General features: G+C 47.2%; 2 protein-coding genes across 2 annotated transcripts in view; one reads left to right on the forward strand and one right to left on the reverse strand.

Moving 5' to 3' along the window:
- Positions 1 to 13,960, forward strand: part of Mcm3 (minichromosome maintenance 3) — a 41,631-nt gene extending 27,671 nt beyond the window's left edge. Inside the window, exons 16-18 of the mRNA XM_077703561.1 lie at positions 133 to 233; positions 2,083 to 2,179; positions 13,653 to 13,960. Of these exons, the coding sequence (XP_077559687.1) occupies positions 133 to 233; positions 2,083 to 2,179; positions 13,653 to 13,854 (400 nt within the window). The 3' untranslated portion in view covers positions 13,855 to 13,960. The remainder of the gene's footprint in view (positions 1 to 132; positions 234 to 2,082; positions 2,180 to 13,652) is intronic.
- On the reverse strand, positions 6,296 to 8,175 carry LOC144174729 (uncharacterized). The gene has a single exon (XM_077703562.1). It carries the CDS (start codon positions 7,778 to 7,780, stop codon positions 6,296 to 6,298), a length of 1,485 nt encoding a protein of 494 aa, XP_077559688.1. The 5' UTR covers positions 7,781 to 8,175.
- Positions 13,961 to 19,235: the final 5,275 nt, after the last annotated feature.

Raw genomic sequence — 19,235 nt, forward strand, 5'->3', positions numbered from 1 at the left:
AACGTCAAGGCCAGGAGGATCAGCAGATTTGCTACATTAAATTAGTCAGATTTTGTGATTTGCTACTGTACAGTTTTTTGCATGATATGCATAACATTCATATCTAACGTTTCTGTGTTCTGGTGTTTGTAGCGAGGGCAGCAAGCCAACGACCCGCAAGGGAACACAGAAGAAGCCCGGTGAAGACGGCTATGACCCATACGACTTTGAAGATGCCAGTGAGGAAGCCAGCGGTGAGTGTACTTTTTTTTTTTTTTTTTTCCAGTCTCAAATAATGCATTCCTTTTGTAATGCAAATCCTTTGCAAATGCTTTGTAATGCAAATAATGCAAATCCATTTGTGCATTCCCTGCCGTACTTTTCTCATTTTTAGACTTTCATCATTGGGCAAGAAAAAAAGAAAAATTGGCGGTTAACTGTACCTTGTGAACAGGAGGAATGATTGACTCAGATTACAGGTTGGCTTTAACAAAGAGCAGGCAAAGGGAAGACATGGCAAAAAAGTTGGTAGCCAAGAATGCCTTCCTTCTTGCTCTCGTTCATCGTTGCAATTTCCCCCTGCCAATAGGTTCCTCAAAACTATGAAAGCTTTTTCCGGTTCACTTCTCCCTAAATGTGACCTTTGTGCATTGAAGCTGTTGCTAATTCAGCACCTTTCGCTAAGCCGTGCAACTGTGGCATTGAGCAGTAAATCAGGCAAAGAGTGCCCAGTTTCAGATGGCTGTGAGGTCTGGCACAGCCCTTGAGGATGTGTACATTTGCTTTAGCAGACCGCTTAAGTCCTGGGAAGACGGCAGTGAACCGATGCCGAGCTCAACTACTAGTCTACAACCACACAGGTGCACCCACTTTATTGTGGGTAGCAGCACACTCGCACCCCGCTAGTTGTTGGATGATGATTAATGTTCTTCTAAGAAGCTATATTAGTACGAGGGTATACTTCTCTGCATGCTTATTTCTTCAAATGACCCCAATTTGTATTCATTTGTTTCTAAGTGGGAAGTATCCCTTACCAGGTACAGTGGAACCCCGTTCATGTTTTTCACTGGACCAGGAAAACAAAACGTACAACCAGGAAAACGCAGCAGTGAGGAAACCTTCGAAAATGATCGAAAATAGTAGCTTTGACTTGTAACCATGTATTTCTGCAACTTTGACTTTCGAACATTAACAAACTCGAAAATGGAGGATTGCTGCTTCTTGTGATCGCTGGTAAACACCACACGCGGCAATGCAAGGTCTCTAGCAACGTCGACTCTGTTCTGCGCTGGCTGCTTGTCTACTGCGTTTAGTACGTCAAGCTTTTCCTGAAGGGAAAGTGCCTCCCGTTTTTGCGATGCCATCAAGGTGCGACATAGTTCGCGGTTGCAAGTTCAATGGTGTTTTCAAAGCTTGAAGCGCACGATGACGACGAGAGCGCAGGCAATTCTTGCAGAGGTGCTTTCATGGCAAACAGGAACTCTGATTCAGCATTCCGAAGTGAAACTTCCATCGTAAGCGCAGTGATGATGGTGATAGCATAGAGTAAAATAGGGCCATCTAGTAGTGACGAATCGCGGGTTGCGGCTTCATGCAGTCAGTTCCGTAGTCAGGTCTGGCCGATTCTCGTCAAACGTCAAACTGGCGGTCCACACATGTTGCCCGGGCGGGTTCGAAGTGTCAAATTGCAACGAAGGATTGGAGAATGTACTGTGAGCCGCGACGTAACAGTAAAGATTTTTAATACATGGCAGTCTGTGGGCTGTGCTGGGACTAGACAAAAATAACGTAGCAGCCGGGAAAATGCAGCACTGAGGAACATTAAGGCGGGGTTCTACTGTATTGTGAAGCATGCTGTGACGACATGCATTCATGTCACATCTGGGTGTTGGCCGTGCGTGTCATTCGTACAAGGGAAGCTATGCTCCAAATGACTTTGAGGCTCACAATTGTGCCAAAATTAAAGCACGGTTAAGGAAAGCCCATCACTGCGAAATGGGATATTTTACAGGTTGCATGTATGTGCTGAAGTTGCACTGATGCTGCCACTTTCTCCTGACAGTGGTTCTAAGTTTAATGTCGCACCAATTTGCACCTTTTCAGAGAAAACAGCGCCAGCAAAGAAAGCCCGAAAAGACGAGCCGTCCACGTCGAGAGTTGCCAGTCTCAGAGACAGTGCTGCAGCCATTTCCACCCAAAGGTATGTAGAGTTTTGCCAGTTTCATGTAGCAACACATTTGCGCTTCGGCCTAGCGCTGGTGTGGCCCTTGTGTTGTTTCAGCATGTAAGACCAAATTTTAGCGTCAATGCATGCATGAGTAGCGTCTCCCCCCCCCCCCCCCCCCTCTCTCTCTCTCTCTCTCTCTCTCTCTCTCTCTCTCTCTCTCTCTCTCTCTCTCTCTCTCTCTCTCTCTCTCTCTCTTTTTAAGACCACCTTTTAGTTTCTTTAAAGAGACACTGAAATGAATTTGTTGAACTTCTGTTTTTGTTTGTGATTGCATAGACTGCCAGACTGCCTCAAATAAACACACTTTTCATCATTTTACCTATCGATTAAGCAGTATTTAATTTACAAAGCCTGAAAGAAGAAAAAATGTCATGCAACATTTCCAGTGGCCGCAACAACTAACAGCAGTGACACGTACTTGAGGTGCAATGTGATTGGACGATGCCTAAAAGTGAAATTCAAACCGGTTTTGTTTTGTGCAACATGCTTGGCATCTGATGTCATCTATGGATGGGCATTCTCGACATCTCAGGAATCGGCATACTGCACTTCCACCATGTTGTCTCCTGTAGAATGCGTCAGAAAAGTCTGCTAGCACCGCTTGGAATTGTACCGTTCACTAGCTGAGGTGTACGTTAGTGGCTGAACGCCCTCTGCGTGATCGGAGACACCCAACTGCGAGATACTTCGCCCCCACTTTTGGAGCTCGCCTGGCTCCTTCCTGTGTTGTAAGAGGTGTGTTCGCACCAGGCCAAGAGTTGGCTAATTCAGCGCTATGCTTGCAAGCAGTTAGTGCTCATGTCAAAACCACGCCAACGAAAACTCACCAGCGCGTCAGTTTCAGTCTGCTTGCAGTCTGTCTACTCTGTCATGGAGCAGTGATGGTTGTAGCGCAATATTATGGTCCCTAGAAATCTTGCTAGTCTGCCGTCCGCCGGCCGTCGCGGGGGCTCCGCTGTGATGCATGCAGCGGCGGCGCTGCGCGCAGTCGGAGCGCGGCCGGGCGGGGGGAGCAGTGCGGAGGACGGCGCTCGCCGTGCTGCCTCCGTACGTCTGCTTGGGTTCATTTCAGCCCATTTTAGCCGCGCGTTTTCGTTCTACCTTCGTTTTGGCTAAGCATAGCAAAAAAAAAAAAAAAAGGAGACTCCCACGAATATGATCAGTCGCAAGTTTTAACCGAAGCATGAAGTCACGGGAATACGCTTTCGCTTATTGTGTAAAGCCACACGAAAAAAAAAAAATCGTGTCATTTGAAATATGCAGCACAACCACACGGAGTAGCGTCAATGTGATAAAAACATCTCAGTTTTGAACTTTTATTTCGTTTACTTCTTGCACATATACGACAAGGCTAATGAACAAAAATTGCGTGCGATGTGCAACCTCTCGAGTAAATCTAGCGACCTTTACAAAAACAAAGACAAAAAAGCACATCACATTCATTGTGGCTACACAACAATATATATAACAAAAAGATGGGTAATGGGCAATTAGTAATTACGAAGCTTAAGGTTAACACGCAAGCTACCAACTAAAACCCACATAATTTAAATCTATTTACAACGTCACACGTGAGCCTGCAAAACGTGCATGATCAATTCACATTGGTAGTTACACAAAGCTAATGATTCACACAGTACAAACCAAAACCCGCAATATTTCATCTATTTACAATATCACACTCTAGCCTGCGAAAAGTTGCATGATCGGCTGTGGTAGCTATACAAATGTAATGATTAACACAATACAAACCAATTAAAATCCACATAATTTACACCTATTTACAACATCACACTGTAACCTGCAAAAACGGGCATCATTGATCGATATTAGTGGTTATACAAAGCTTATCATTCACACAATGCAAACGAAAACTCACATAATATAATTACATCTATTTACAACCTCACACTGAAAACAGCCCTTGAATATGAAATTAAAAGAGAAAAACAGTTCACTAGGAAAAAACATTTGACATCAACCATCGTCAGTTGCACCTCCTCAACTTCAACAGTTTCATCCTTTGCTGCTTTTCTGCTCTCTCATTGTTCTGAGATTTTGTAAGGAAACGAAATCTCAGAAGAACGTAGAATTTCACTACGTTTTTTGTGAGTGCAGCTGCATGAACTTTACAGCCAAGGAGGGGCAACTCTGTATTGCGCAAGAATGCCGAAAAATCAACCAGGCTTTTTTCGTGCAGCTTGTTGACACTGAAATATGTCGTGAAGCTATCCTCAAGCACCCCAATCGCTGCACTCGGGGGTCCAGACGGGTAGAGAAGGCCGCCGTTATCAAATTTCGCAGTAAACTGCGAAGCTTGATCGCTTCGCATTGCTTCCGACTTATCGGTAGTCAAGGAAGAACCACAATGCTCACACTGCGTCATTCTTAATGCCTTTCGAGCTACATAACCCGCAATATAATATGTCAGCATGTCATGACTCTTCTGTACCACACATGGGGTGTGGTCTGTGGAAATGCAGGACACAAGCGCTGCCTCTGCGCCACTAAAATTCCCCTCATCAATGAGGCAGTCAACGGCATCAATGGTTCGCTGCGTTGGTGGCTGCAGTTTAGTGCCGGATATGAGGGAAGTGATCACCTGCGGCGAGCAATTGCCAGACTTTGGTGGCCTAGCAAGGTTATAAAATGCAAATGCATTTATCGTGAGGAAGAACTGTGCGGCAGTGGGGTGGTCATTTGTTCCTGACATCTGCCGAACAATTCCGAAAACATTTTCAAGTTTGTCTTGGCTCAAATTCGCAGTGAGCAAGTATCTGAAGCCGACAGAAGTTAGGAATTCAAGTAGTTCAAGTGTGCTTTTAATTGTGACACGAAGACCTTCGGCTGTGTTTTCTGAAAGAAAGCCGCCATTTCTGACTTTGGCATACTGTTCCCATTCTGTCAGGTAGGACAAAAATTCCTCCGAAAATTGGCAGTTTGACGATCTTAGGTAAAGAGCTTTATTTGGTGTGCGGGAAGTCATAACCCGAATCAGCCGGTTGATTTTTTCAACAAAACACTGCGTAGGAGCCACTGGGCCGCAGGCTTTTTCAATCTTTTTCGAGTACAAAAAAAGTCCCTTGATGACCTCATCCCCGAACAACTGGAATGCAAGTCCCATTCTCATATTTTGGAATGCATCGGGGCTAAGGTGCGCATTTGTGATCTTTGGCATCACCTTCAAAGACACGCTTTTGCAGTCGCTTTTCCATGCTTCTCTGATAAATCCCACGTTTGTGTAGCCTTGAGGCGTATGAAACCCCGTGGTTACGAAGGCGTTCCTGAGGTTCTTTAGGAGGTGGGGGAAATCGGAAAAAAAGTGCAGATGGCGCGTCTGGACAACTGGGTGTGGAGCCTTGCACTGTATGCCTTTGATTGTACCTTCAAGAAAAAAAAAACACGAAGAAAGTTACCAAAATCTATTCAATCAATCATCTATTCCGATTAATTTTGTAACGTACACAGAATTTGGGCATGAGGCTGCAATGCTGCTTACCTATAATTTTCTATTTATAGAAAAGAAATAACGGCACAGCAGGTGTAGCAAAAGACAACCATTACTACCTCTCAGAAGGTGTTACATGAATACTGTTAGCGAGATTTTGATCGGTCATCTATGAGAGAGTGACAGATACCATGACGAGTGAATAATTCTTACCTTTTATGCCGAACAACTTCCACATTGATCTATTCCATGTTGCTCCATCGCAAGTCACCGAGTCCACAAATAAGCCAGCTTTCTCACAGAGGATTGTTGCCTCGACGATGATTTTCGCCAATACATCTGCCTTGACGTTTCCCCGCGAAGCAAACACTCCCAATATCTGTGTCCAGTTTCCTGCATATTTCAGTAGCAAATAATGAGCTGCTTTCTAGTTCGACTTTGATACAATATCAAAGTTATAGCAGCTGTAAGCAATTGAAAAATAAATACCTTGATATGGTTGAAAGATCACCACCATTCCATGGTCGCTGAGCTGTTCCCTTTGAGCATCTAGGGTAAATTGTGCCAGGTCCACGAATCCTTCTAAGTCACCTGTAAAATAGAAGCACGTGAAGGTTACAATCTACCGAATGAAAACCCCTTTAGGCATACATGCCTCCCGAAAAGCAGAAAAAAGTTCTCGTACCTGTAGGCTTGACGTCTAGATGCTCGGATATCTTCATCTCGTCGAAAACTAGCCCTCCGTGACGAGAAAAGGCATCCATGTCTTTAGTTGTTTCAGACAGGGCCTCGAATATTCTTGGATTAAATCCAAAGCCACTTTTGAAGTTATGAATGCGCTTCTGCAGACACGTTCTTCCCGGAAGAGCCATGATGTTGTTGCGTCTTATGTGCTCATAGAGTTTCGGGCTCCTCATCCTCATTATGATGCACTCAAGAAGCCACTCTTCCGTGTATGCAAATCCTTTGGTTGACTTTTGCCTCGCTGCTTCAAAGCACGTTCTCACAGCTAGCTGCTGTTTTCGAGGAAGACCGCTGATTCTGGCTTCGAATTCTGTTTTGGACAGTTCTTCATTTTTGACTTTAAGATCATCTATCACCTTCTGCACTCGGGCAAGTTTCTGCTTCGCGCGCAGAAGGGCACGTGTTTTTGAGGCTCTCTTCTTTGCATTAACCTTCCCAGAAACGGTCACACTATTGTTTGCCCTTTTTCGTCTAGAAAGCGTGTTCATTGTTATCCTTCGCAGGTACCTGCATGCTACACACGCAGTTTCAGAAGAGACAGTTAGGGAGCATTTTGGGGAAAAGTAGCTCCCGTTCGATGAAACAAATGATTTGCTTGTGGGCTTCAAGCCACAACCAGGGCACAACTTTAGGTTCCCTACCTCGAGCAACAAATTTTCTGCCTCCTCCGCCGTCTTCAGTTCTTGAGTTCTTAATTTCTTTCCGCGAATGTACACTGCCGCACAGACTGAATCTCCTGTTGATGACTTCAAACTCAGCACAACGCGTCGGCTCACGTGCAGACTGTCTAGGGCGCCGTCGTCGCTCAAATGGCAGAACGCAAACGTTATGTCACTGCTAGCACCGAGATCAACCTTCGTCCAGGGTGGCGGCGCCCGCAGCTCGGTAAACTCGCTCGCGACATCGGGGACACAATTAGAGTCATCCAGGTGCGAGGCGGCACTACACGTCACGCCTGAACTGCCTTCTGCATCAAGGTGCCGTTTCTTCGGAGGCGGTGGTGGCGGCTGATCGCACAAGTTGCGCTCTTTTCTCTTCCGAGCAACAGGTTTCGACACATACTTGGAGGCATCGGGAAACACTGTCGGCACAGCATCTTCCGTCAGCCGAGGCACATCACGTGGGATTTCAACTACATTACCTTGAATAACGGTCTTGAAGCTTCGCTCGATGAAGCACGGTTCGAAGTGTCTCTCACACATGACGCTTGCGTCATCCAAATCCTTGTCAGCGCGCTTTAAGTTACGCGCCCACTGCTGCAGCTTTTCCTTGTCCTTGGGAGTACGGAAGATGGAATATTTCTCCTTGCAGGATTTATATCCGCTCTTACACCCGGGCACAAAGCAAGTACCATCGCGCTTCGCGCGCTTTCTCGACGACATGGTGAAGGCTTTTCGATTTCCCCATTTGAACTGAAAGCCTCGCAGGAGCAGCAGTGAGAGCAGCAGTCGCAGCAGCGTGTGGAGAGGGTATGGTCCCTAGAAACAAAACTTTCTAGGGACCGAAGCGGGGACAAGCTGTTTATAATCATTGTGGGAATTTTGTGACGAGCCGGGGTGTTCGTTCAATTTACCAGCGCAACTAAAGCGTGTAATGGGCTCACGACAAAGAAACAGATACGAAGTTTAGAGAAGGCCTTTCGTTTGGTCTTCTCAATTTATCTGTGTCGTTCAAATTCTGCGGTTGTGCTCGCAACGTTCTTAGCGAGAATCCTAGCCATTTAAACTTGCTCGGACAGAAAGGTGTCAACGCGTGAAATGTGTGCGGCCTCTCCGCCTCTTATGGCACTGCAACCATCCTGACTCCCCTTTGTTTGTTTCTTTCTTTCTATCTGAATAAAATTCTCAAGGCTGGCTCGGGCTACAAACGCGTTGCACAAACCCCGATGCGCCCGCTCTCCGCAGCAGTAGCGCGCGGCACAGGCCGGCCGGCGGCAGCTCTCGCCCGGCCGCTCGGGCGCTCCGATTGCTAGCAGCGCCCTCTACGCACCGCTGTGCGTGCATCAGCGGCGCGGACACCCTTGCCCATAGAGAAGGCGCGGGGACGGCAGACTAGCAAGATTTCTAGGGACCCTAGCAATATGTTGAGTTCAGTATAGAAAGCATTACCTAAGCACAAAAGATCAACTAAAAAAGAAGTCCTATCGGGCATTCGAACTTGCCAATTGCAACACACTGCACCAAGTGCTTCAGAACACTCGGCCATAGCCACAGTACTCTCGAGTACGGAAACACATAGTATATATCACAGTGTGTTTATTTTTTATTTTGTTTCAGCATCCCCAGCAGCTCAGATGAGTATTTCTTGAATAAAAATAACACTTGTGCAGTAGGCATCCCCCAAAGTCCCACAAATATTTTATTTCTAGCGACTGCATTCCTTAGGCAGGAGAAGCGATCGCAAATGTGTGGTCATGCTGTTCATCGCTGTGCTAGTTCACCCAGCACAAAAAATGCTTCACCTACCTTGGTTTTACTCTTTATAATAAAAGTTTCAGTTGATTTCAATTCCTGAGTGCCTATATTAACTTCGCTGACTCTTCTCCGCGGGAGCCTTTAATTCCCATTAGATTTTCTACTACGGTACCAGTCAGCGAAGCGTCACATGTGCGCTTGGGTGGAGCTGCTTTGACTGCATAAACTTAACTAAGCTTGATACAGTGTACAAACTGCAAAAAAAAACTGTTTTGAGGAAACGGCTTCCGAAGTTGCAACATAGGTTTCACTTATCAAAAGTCGTCACTGTTGTAGCTTTTCATGTCCTTTTGAACATGCGGTTTCTGGAAGACCTTTCCTTGAAATTGGAGTGGCTTTTACAGCCTTTCTCTTTCCACAAAACATCATTTTCAGCTCCTCTGTGAAGAGTACATAGCCCAGTTAGCAGTAGGTTAGCTGGTTGGCAGTATCGCACTGGACAACTTCCCTTTGCAGTGTTGTCCCCATGGCAACAAGTGAAGCATTTTTTTACTTAAATATGAAAATTTCTGGCTTCTTTTGTTTTATTACTTTGCCTAGTGCAGCAACTTAGTACTCATACGTGCAGGTGTTCATTGCCAAAAGTTTGCATACCACAAGGATGCAAATGAGCTACTTTGAAGCTTGGTATAACATTGGGCATAACTCCAACTTTAATGGAAGGTGTTTTTTTTTTTTTTTTTTTTTTTTACTACTTTTGACGTTCAAGGTATCCAATATTTCTCGCAGCACAGTCAGTATGCCCTAAGCCATAGATTATATGCATTGGTATCAATAATTTTCTTTAAAAAACCACTGTTAAATGCTGCGACAGTAAGATAAATTTTTAATGCAGAGAACGTATTTTCATTCCTATATTCCTTACTCAAACTTGTTTGCATGATTATTAGAAGTGCACGGGAAATGTTGCGAAAGAAAAGCGATATGGCTCGCGTGCATCGCGCACGCTTACCGCGACATATCGTACTTTGATTATCCCTGATATGGCTTGTCAGGTCGCTTTTAAAGGGGCCCTAAATAGGCTGCCAAATGTTACGATTTTGCGTGCGCAGTCACTGGAGTACTATCCAAGGAACGTCATCCCGCAAAAATTGTTTAAATTCGTTAAGTCTTAGCCGAGTTATCGCTCATTAAAAGGGGCCGCCCATAAGGCCTGGGGCTCTCCTCCTCTAGTAGCTCCTCCGAAGCACTGTGGAAGCCGCGACGTCATCAACCCGGCGCAAGACCACCGAGAGAAACAGGGCAATCATCACCCTCCTTGATGTACGTGCAGTCATTGGCTGCGCCAAGCCCTGCGTGCGCTTTTTTTTTTTTTTTTTAGAGCACTCGACGCGCATGTTCCGCCCACCAGATTCCGGTTGCACGGTGAGCGCTGTCGCTGTGGTTCGCGTTCGCGGCGCCGCACTGGGCAGTGTCTCGTGCGTCATAGAGGCGCGTCAGAACCGGAAAGAACTGCGTCAGAGCGCGCAAGTGTGGCGGCAAGGTATGGTTGGTGAGCCAGGAGAGAAAGTGAAATCTTTTTTTCGTGTTTGTGCGGCCCCTGCTTTACGCAGAGGTGTAATATTTGGTACACGTTGTCGTGAAGGGGTACTCTAGCGATTGCGCGATTGAAATGGCGACCTTCGGAAGCCTATTTAGGGCCCCTTTAAGATTAAATCTAACATCGCAGGCATTAATTACAACGACTGGTGTTCAATAGTAACCGGTTGCGCAGTCATGTGATGCTCCAATTAATGTGCGTCGGCTATGCCGTGCGCGCCGCAGCATTTGATGCGTCAACCGTTTCTTTCCCAAGGTTAGCGAGCCCACAATCAAAACAGCAATAACTAAGCGTGTAAACATCGCAAATCCGACTAAAAGTTCATTTCACGAACTGCTATCACAAGCGTGTGCACCGCGTCACCCTCCGGGGTCTGGCGACGGTAGAGTCACGCGCACCACGAAGCATACGATGACCTCCGCCTTTCGATCCACACAACTTCCCGTAATCTGGCTCGTGATCTCAGGCCTTCCCATTGCGATAACGTCTGTGTTTAATACCACAGACTGAACAGAAACTTGGCCGAGCGAAGCAGCGAAAATGAACTCAAACCGCACACGCTACGCAGTTCAGGTGGCCGCCATCTTGCATTGCGTCGCGACACCCAATCAGGAAGGTCATATTAGCCCGCCCCGACCGGAGGACGAATAGCGCTTCAGCATCTATTTCTAGCTTCGTTTGTGCGTCGTTTCTTTTCTGCCGTTCGTGCGTTTGTGAATGAAAGAAGATAAAAGAGACCAGCAGAACCGGAAAGACGAACGCTCGGCCGATCTAACGATATCAAAATGGCCGCATCCGGTGGCACCGTTGCGGAGATACAGCGCCCCGAAAATTGCCGTTTTTTCGCCCTTTTGCGCTGATAGTTTGTCACCGCGCCTGGCAAAACTATTTTTTTATGCCACTTTGTGACGCTTTTCAGCGGAAAAACTTTGCAGACGCACGAATAGGAAACATAGAAGCCGAATATGTGGCTTTCAAAAAAACTATGTTTTGGTCAATTTTCTGAAGTTGAAAGCTGTGTCCCCTCTTTCACGACGGCGCTATAGGCAATCGGAAGCCGGCATCCGATGATTTCAAATCTCCCGCAAAATCTGAAACCCGTGCTCCACAGACAAATATCGCCATCTGGTGTGTTCATTGGCAACTTCTTTTCAATTTTGGTTTCGTTTGTTTATGTGTCTCGTGTGGTGGCGGTGTAGCAAGAGAAATTTTAACCGAAGGTAGACGGGAGCAGGACGAAAAATGGCGTCGGGTTCGCGCCGCGCTCCGCGTAGTCGGACTGCTGTAGCAAGCACTTCAGCAGCTCCTGCTGTCGATTTTTCTGATTCCAGCAGCAGTGAGGGGTCAAGCAATAATGTGGGATCTTCAGATTTCAGTTCAGACGACGAAGCTCCAGTTCAGGTGCCTCGCACTTAAACAAGCGCTGGCAGCTAATTTCGTTATGACTCTGCGGTGTATTTATAAACAAAACGTGCTTCTTATGTGACGACTGCGGTTTTGATTTTGTGTTTAGGGTCTCGACAACGTACGGCCAGGATATTTTGCCAAATGCACCGCGCCGTATCGTGCTATTACCTTCAAGATAACCTGGCACTCGTGTCAGATTAGCGCTGCAGGGTTCAGGTGTGACGCTTCTCGAGAGCGCTGGATTTTTTTTTTCTTGTTTTTTACCACCGACCTGATAAGGATTTTGTGCGAGAACACAAAAAAGTATACTTTGATGCACATTTCGCAGAGACTCACTCACCCTTGAGTACCTTCGCGGCGTGGTACAGCCGTCAGTTCCGCTAGGTTTACGGGCCCTCAAAAATCCAAAACGTGGTGTACACTCTTGAGTTATATATTGAATCATAGCCAAGGAACGTAGGAACAATTTGTATATCTTAAAATTCCTGAAATAATTTTAGTCTCGGTAAAATTGCCGATTTGTGTTTTACGTATACTTTTCTTCAGGGCTTTTTTCTGGTGACTTGACAAATGAGCTGTAAGTAACTGTACCTTTAACAAAACTGCTGCTTTGTGTTTGGAAGAGCAATCTATAATCTACAATTTCATGCATAGCAAGGCTAAGTGTGTCCAGTAGCTGAAGAGAAAAAAATGTTTGGTGGAAGCACTCAAAATCAGCCGTTTTTCTGCTGTAACGAAAGAGTTAATGGCACGTTCTTCCAGGCACAAATCTTGTCATGGTTGAGTTTCAACTGAGCGAGCATATTGCAACGGCCCGCCAGCGGCTGGCCAACTGACTCTGTCGGAGGGTCGGAGAGAAGCCATGCCTGCGTGAGTAGTCGTCAAACGAAACGTCTTAGGAAATCAGCAAGGAGGGTGCAGAGAGGAGGACAGCACTGTTGAATTGATTTTGCTACTAAATAAATTGATGCAGCTTGCACTAGTGGTGCAAGGCTGGAGGAACAGCAGAGCTGGCGGCCCCTCTTCCTTCGTCGGAGTCCCCGCTGTTGCATTTGGATTTCCGAACTTGCTGCTGAAAGTTCTTCATCACTCAGGCTTTCACATCTCTCCCGAAATAGGCAGCATTGGCACACGCTAGAGCCTGTGGCAACTGCCTTCACAAACTCTGCGTCTGGGCTCCCCACTTCAGGCGGGAATGCGCTTTAACTGGCAAGGAGGACAGCATGCAAGAGATCACACCACTAACGCTGGGCAAAGTGTTCTCGAAGGTCGAGCTGGTTGTTGCCGGGTGCTCCTCACAAGGCGATCACATGCAATCAGTTTTTTTTTTTTAAGCTTCTTATGTTGCGTGCAAGCCTTGCCGCGTGCCCGTGTGCAAGCCTGGGTGACACTGCTGTACACGAGCCTTTATATGTATTGGGCAGTGACGTCACGGCTTGACGGGCACTGGTGAGGCTGTGTGGAGCCATGCCTAGGCTAGCGAAGTGAGCACAAAGCTATGCACAGCGGTGCCAGGGGTTGCTGGCAACGCGAGGTGACGTCATTGCTCCGCATGGTTTTTTTCTACAACGGACGAATAATGCTCGGTTCAAACAGCTCTGCCGTTAATAAAGTCGCGTAAACGCACTGAGGGTGGTCGAAACATGACCCAGGGACTCCAGACTTCAAATTGCACAAGTAATTTCACAGCGTTTGCAAACACTTCAGTGTCCCTTTAAGGACTGTCATGAAGAGCAGGTCGTGACGATAACAGTCGTCTGTGACACGAGCACTTGTGTTTGTACATTGAAGTTCTAGCACAAGGTGTGAAAGAGGAGCTTGGTCCCCTTGCAGGATGGGCAAGTTCCGCACTCTCCTGGGCAAGCTGTTCAAGGAGACGCACACCCAGTCCCAACACGTGTCCAACATCATGGAGTTCCTGGCCAAGGAGGAGCAGACGGAGCCCTTCACCCAGGAGGAGATCGACATCGCCATCCAACGCATGATGGACGACAACCAGGTCATGCTGTCCGACGAGATCGTCTTCCTCATCTGAGGGCACTCCTCCTCCCCTTGTTGTTGTACATCTCTGTAATATGCTGCATTATTGTGTTCCGTTTACATTGCGTCTTTTAATAAAACTGCTACGTAACAGTATTGTACCCCTTGCTTCTAAGTGTCGTGGATGTTATGTAAAGAGAAAGTATTTTCTGGAGAGGTTTTGGTGATTCTCATGGAGATGCAGAACTTTGTAGCAACCCACCCAACATCGTTTGAGTGTGTAGCAAGGAACAAATCAATCAGGTGAGTTGTGGATTATGGCATATTGGACAGTTGATGCCTTCAGATTAGTATGAACATTTGATGAATTGTTCTGTTCCTGAGAGTACGTTGTGAGACATGCAATGAAGGAAGATGCGACCTTTTCGATTCGCCTTTGTCTTCAAATTGTGTGGTGCATGGAGGCCTGTCTCTTCACTCGTTTTGCTGAAAGGGCAGCATTCAGTTCTGGCAACCTTGTATGAGTGACCAAAATGCAATTCCCACGTGGTGCTGCATGGTTGGCTGTAAAACCCAATCAGATTGGTGGATTCATGAAAAGGAATGTGTGAACACGAAAAGCAGCACGGACGCGTGTGTTTGCATTGTTTTAGTCCTCTCCAGTAGATGACGATTTCGGCCTCGGGATGCCACTTTTGATAAAAAAGGTGGGTTCTGAACGGTGGTCAAAGCTGTGCTAGCCTTAGCTTGAGGGCAAGGAGGAAGGTGTCATCCTCCAGACATTTAGCCCACTGTAGCCACTGACTACACCCATTTTACATGTCCATTTATTACTGTATTTTCGCGCGTATTACCCGCCCCTGCATATCCGCATCCCCACTTTCAGCCCGCCGGAAAAGAAAAAAAAAATCTTTGCGTGTTGCCTCAACATTTGATACAGAAAAGGCTGCACCGAAGCTACTGCTCAAGCAGCACATCACATACTATGCAGACAGAAAAAGCGTACATTTAGCAAGCAGAATACACTGACTGCAAGGCGAAAGTCACAATTCACTAATGAAATTCAGTTGTTAGAGTGCGCTCGTCCTTGTTTTTTATTCCTTGTCCTTGTATGTTTTGTGCAGTCGCTGCCATGGAAGGCTTAGTCAGTGTTACAGCGCAAGAGCTTTACGGCACAACGCGCGTTGCCGTGAAGCTGCACTAAAGGAAAAAAGCCGCCCGCATCTTCCCACGGGGGGAACTCGAGTAAATGCGTCCCATCTACTCGAGGCAAGCAAAGCATCACGTCAAGCGAAAGCCAAGCAAAGACGCCCTTGACTGAATTCCGAACGCGCGCTCCGCCGCTTATATACGTTGAAGGGACTGCGTAAGCCGGTCCCAGTCGACGACGTTGGCGTACTTGTAAAGCGGCGAGGACCCTAGGTGTTTGAGCCAAGCGCGGATGTTGCTTCGCCGGAGAACGGCACACCGGTTATATGCGCAGCGCGCCCGAAGGAGAGGAAACCGCGGAAGAGAGAGTACTGCACATGCGCCGGCCCCAGCGCGTCTGCCGCGGCTATGACGCAACGTGCCGTGGCTATGACGCAACACAATCCACTTTAATCCAATCGAATGCCCTCGCGAGAGAGTGTTCGAATCCAATCCAATGCCCCTCGCGAGAGAGTGTTCGCTTTCGCCTCGACTCGACGCGCATGCGCAGTGAGCGTGCGGACTACGGACGCCAACGCGGGTGACATCGTGAGTTACTGAAATGCTCTGCATTTAAAACCCCGCATATTACCCGCACCCCTACTTTACTACTGAAAGTTTCGCATTTTAGGTGCGGATTAACCATCCAAATTCCGGCACAATGCAACTTGAAATGATTAGATGATAAGGAACCTAGGGGAGACCATCTGCACATGCAATGTTGCACGACTTTTGGGATTTACGTACACATTGATGGACGTTTTAAGGGCACAGCTGATTCGTTTCAGTAGTTAGTCTTTCATGGAGGGCAATTGCATGTCTTCTGTAACTGATGCACATAACTTCTTACAATGAAGTGGTACTCGCACAGACAGCCATTGCGATGATGGAGGAGGCAATGATGGGTAGTTTACATAATTCTCTAACTTTTGTTGCTAGCAACCTTCGGCCTTACCAAAAGGCTGGGCCACATTGATGCTAGAACGGAGGGGGAAAAGATATTTCAGTAAAATATGTTCTTGGGTTGGTGCAGGAGAAAAGCGCTAAAAAACCTGACACAAAAGTGAAGAACCTGTGTCATCGTCCGCTTTTGTGTCGCGTTTTTTTGCGCTATTTTTTTATCGAAAAGGGAAAAAAGAGAAGCCTGCAATTAAATTAGAAGCTCCGAGACAAGCGTTTACAGTGACAGTCGGACGGCACCCTAGAAACGGTAAAACCGTTTATCTAGAAAAAACGGTACAACTGTTTCTAGAGGGCCGTCTGACCGTCACTGTAAGCGCTTCAATAAAGTGACGTCCGGATGTGTTATTTTGCGTAACACCGCGTCTGACACTATTTCACTTCCCCCGACACTGAAGGCGTCGAATACTTCTAATATAACCGACCTAAGCCTACATAACAATCTCTATCTTAACGCCTATTTAAAGGGACACTGAAGTGAATTTGTCAAGCTCCCGTTTTTGCTTGCACTGTGTAGACTGGCTCAAATTAACACACTATTCATCGTTTATCCGGTTGACAAATCGGTAATTATTTTACAAAGCGCGAAAGAAAAACTACTATGCGCGGTTTGCGGCGGCCGCACCAACTAAAGGCTGTGACGTCAGGAGGGGGGGGGCACCGTGATTGGACGATGCCCAAGGTTAGCAATCAAAAGTTTCGGTTTCGGTTCTGTAAAACAACATGCTTGACATCTGATGGCGTTGTTGGATGGGCATTCTCGATTTCTCAATTATCGCCGTACCGCGCTTCTGCCATGTTGTCGGCTGTCAAATGTCTAAGATAAACCTGCCAGGGCGGCTTGGAATCGTAGAAATCACTAGACGAGGCCTACGCAGTGGATGAACGCCCTCCGCGTCACCGCAGACTCTCAAATGCCATGCGCTTTTCCCGCATATTCGGAGCTTACCTCACTCATCTCTGTTCTTAAAAAGCTAGTTCGCACCAGGCCAAGGGTGTGCTGATTCAGGCCTGGGCCCACTGCCCGCAAGCAGTCGGTGCTTGTGGCAACAGCACGCCAACGAGAACTCGCTAGCGCGTCATCGTCAGTATGCGCGCGTTCTGCGATCTCGCTCGTGGAGCAGTGAACGTTACGGCCCAAAAATGGTAAACTCAGTTCAGAAAACATCGGCCGCATACGAAAAAATCAACTTACAAAAAAAAAAAAAATACATGTACCCTCGGGGATTCGAACTTGCGACTTTCAAAAATTTCAGCGCCTCAGACCGCTAGGCCACGAGCCGGCGCTGGCCGGTGTGGATATATAAGGTTTATAATGTATGACCAGTTTACACTTTTATTTATTTTAAGCATTTTAAGTATGTTATGTGACTATTTGTTGTATATCACTCCTGCAGTAGGTGTCCCCCAAACTTCCACAATATCTCACGTCTAGCAATTGCATTTCTTTGACGGGAAAGCGTTCGCAGATGTGCGGTCGTGCTGCTGACCGCTGTGCTTGTTTACCCAGCGCAAAAAGTGCTTCCTGCTCCCTAGTTTTGCGCTGTACGGTAAAAGTTTCAGGTTATTTTATTTTCTTAGTACCTATACTGACTTCGCTGACTCTTCTCCCGCCTTCAATTGGCCTTAGATTTTCCTACTAGCGTAAAGTCAGCGAAGCGTCGCATGTGCACTTGTGCAGCGCTTGTGTGGAGCGACCCGGACTCTGAGTTTGACACAGTGTACAAACTAACAAAGTAAGGAAAGGCACAGCCTTTCATTCACAAAGGTGTTGTGGCTTAGTTTCAATTGAGCGAGCGAATAGCGACGACCCGTCGGCGGCCGGCGGACGAAACGCTAGGCCGACTGACTCGATCGGTAGGTCGGCTGGTCGGCGAACCGTGCAGTAGCGCAGCCATTTTCCAGCTCATCTCCTGCTGACGTCACACGAAAACGCCACAGAAAATGGGCGAGCGTAAAGAGAGGAGGACAGCATTTTCGAATTGATTTTTCTACTAAATAAATTCGCGTAAACGCGGCCAGAGTGGTCGAAACAATGCCTACGGACTCCGAACTACAATTTGCGCTAGTAATCCCGCAATGTTTACAAATCACTTCAGTGTCCCTTTAAGATGGGCACCAGATGTATCCCACTTCAGCGCCTGCGATTGAGCGCCCCAAACATGTAGGAAAGACAAATAAATGCCATTCCACTCAGTGTGAAAGCTGTCGAAGTGCAGAGCAGCGATTCGCCATAATGGGCTGTTGACCGTTGTCCGCTCACTACTACCACCCAATGCAATTTAACTTTCCCGCCTTCGCAGTGCTCGTGCACCCCCTTCCAGAAGCTGCACCAGCGGAAGTTCTGTTCATTGTGTGCTTGTTTTTCCTCCCGCACGTGCTGGCGTCGCATTGCCACTTTTTTTCGCTTACCATCGTAAAAACCAACACAACGAGCATTCTTAACTAAATGAATGCGGGCGCTGCTGCTTAATTGCGTGAGTTTTGCCTCAACTGTACCTACAGTTTTCTTCGCGCTAAACGACGGAGAGATGTATGACAAGCGCTAGCGGTTCACGAGTTTCTATCGCTTGCGACATATAAAGTAAACCGCTTGGCTTTCGAAGCCTCCAGGTTACACCAGTTACACCGCGACGAAGGAACACCGTGTGGCTCTATTTGGGTCCAGCGAGCGAGCTACGGTGACAAGGCGAGCTCCTGAAGTGCTTTGGACTTAAAAGGTTGCGCCAAACATGCACCCGCTTCCCCAGCTAGCGGCGACGGGCTTTGCCGCAATGCATCGGTGACGTGCGGCTAGTGGGCGAGGTGAAGGTACTAGTACTTTCGGGGAACGGCTGATTCCGCGCTGCTCAAGTTGCTCCGGCCAACACTATCCAGATAATAAACCTCAGCAACGTGCTGACCACGACCGGCTTTATTGACTTCCTCATACGATTTTTTTTTTAAAGCTTGCCATGTTCCCCTTTTTTTCTACATAGGTCGTGACTCGTGGCAAAAGCTAACTGACTCAGTGCTCCTAGGCACCCACATGAAGCTTTCTTGAGAGGAACGCACTCACACGGCGGCACTCGCGAAGCTTAGCGCTGGCCGAACGCAGTGCTTATTTGATATTACGCACTTGCGCCTATTTGGGCCTCAACTACCAGTTTTCATGAGTGTGTTTCGCATAAAATGCGCTAAAGTGGCTATCTAGTGCGTTTATTGCTGCAACTGAAGCAAAGCCGGCCGATAGCCGCTACACCGCTGTGTGACGCCCCCTACAACTAAGGGTATAGCGTCACCGTACCC

Source organism: Haemaphysalis longicornis, unplaced genomic scaffold, assembly GCF_048455015.1.
Source record: "Haemaphysalis longicornis isolate Haplotype H1 unplaced genomic scaffold, Haemaphysalis longicornis Haplotype H1 scaffold_3, whole genome shotgun sequence".
Lineage (NCBI taxonomy): Eukaryota > Metazoa > Arthropoda > Arachnida > Ixodida > Ixodidae > Haemaphysalis > Haemaphysalis longicornis.

What these genes read in the sequence shown, in the direction of transcription:
- LOC144174729 (XM_077703562.1), bottom strand. Translation starts at nt 7,780, where the DNA reads ATGTCGTCGAGAAAGCGCGCGAAGCGCGATGGTACTTGCTTTGTGCCC.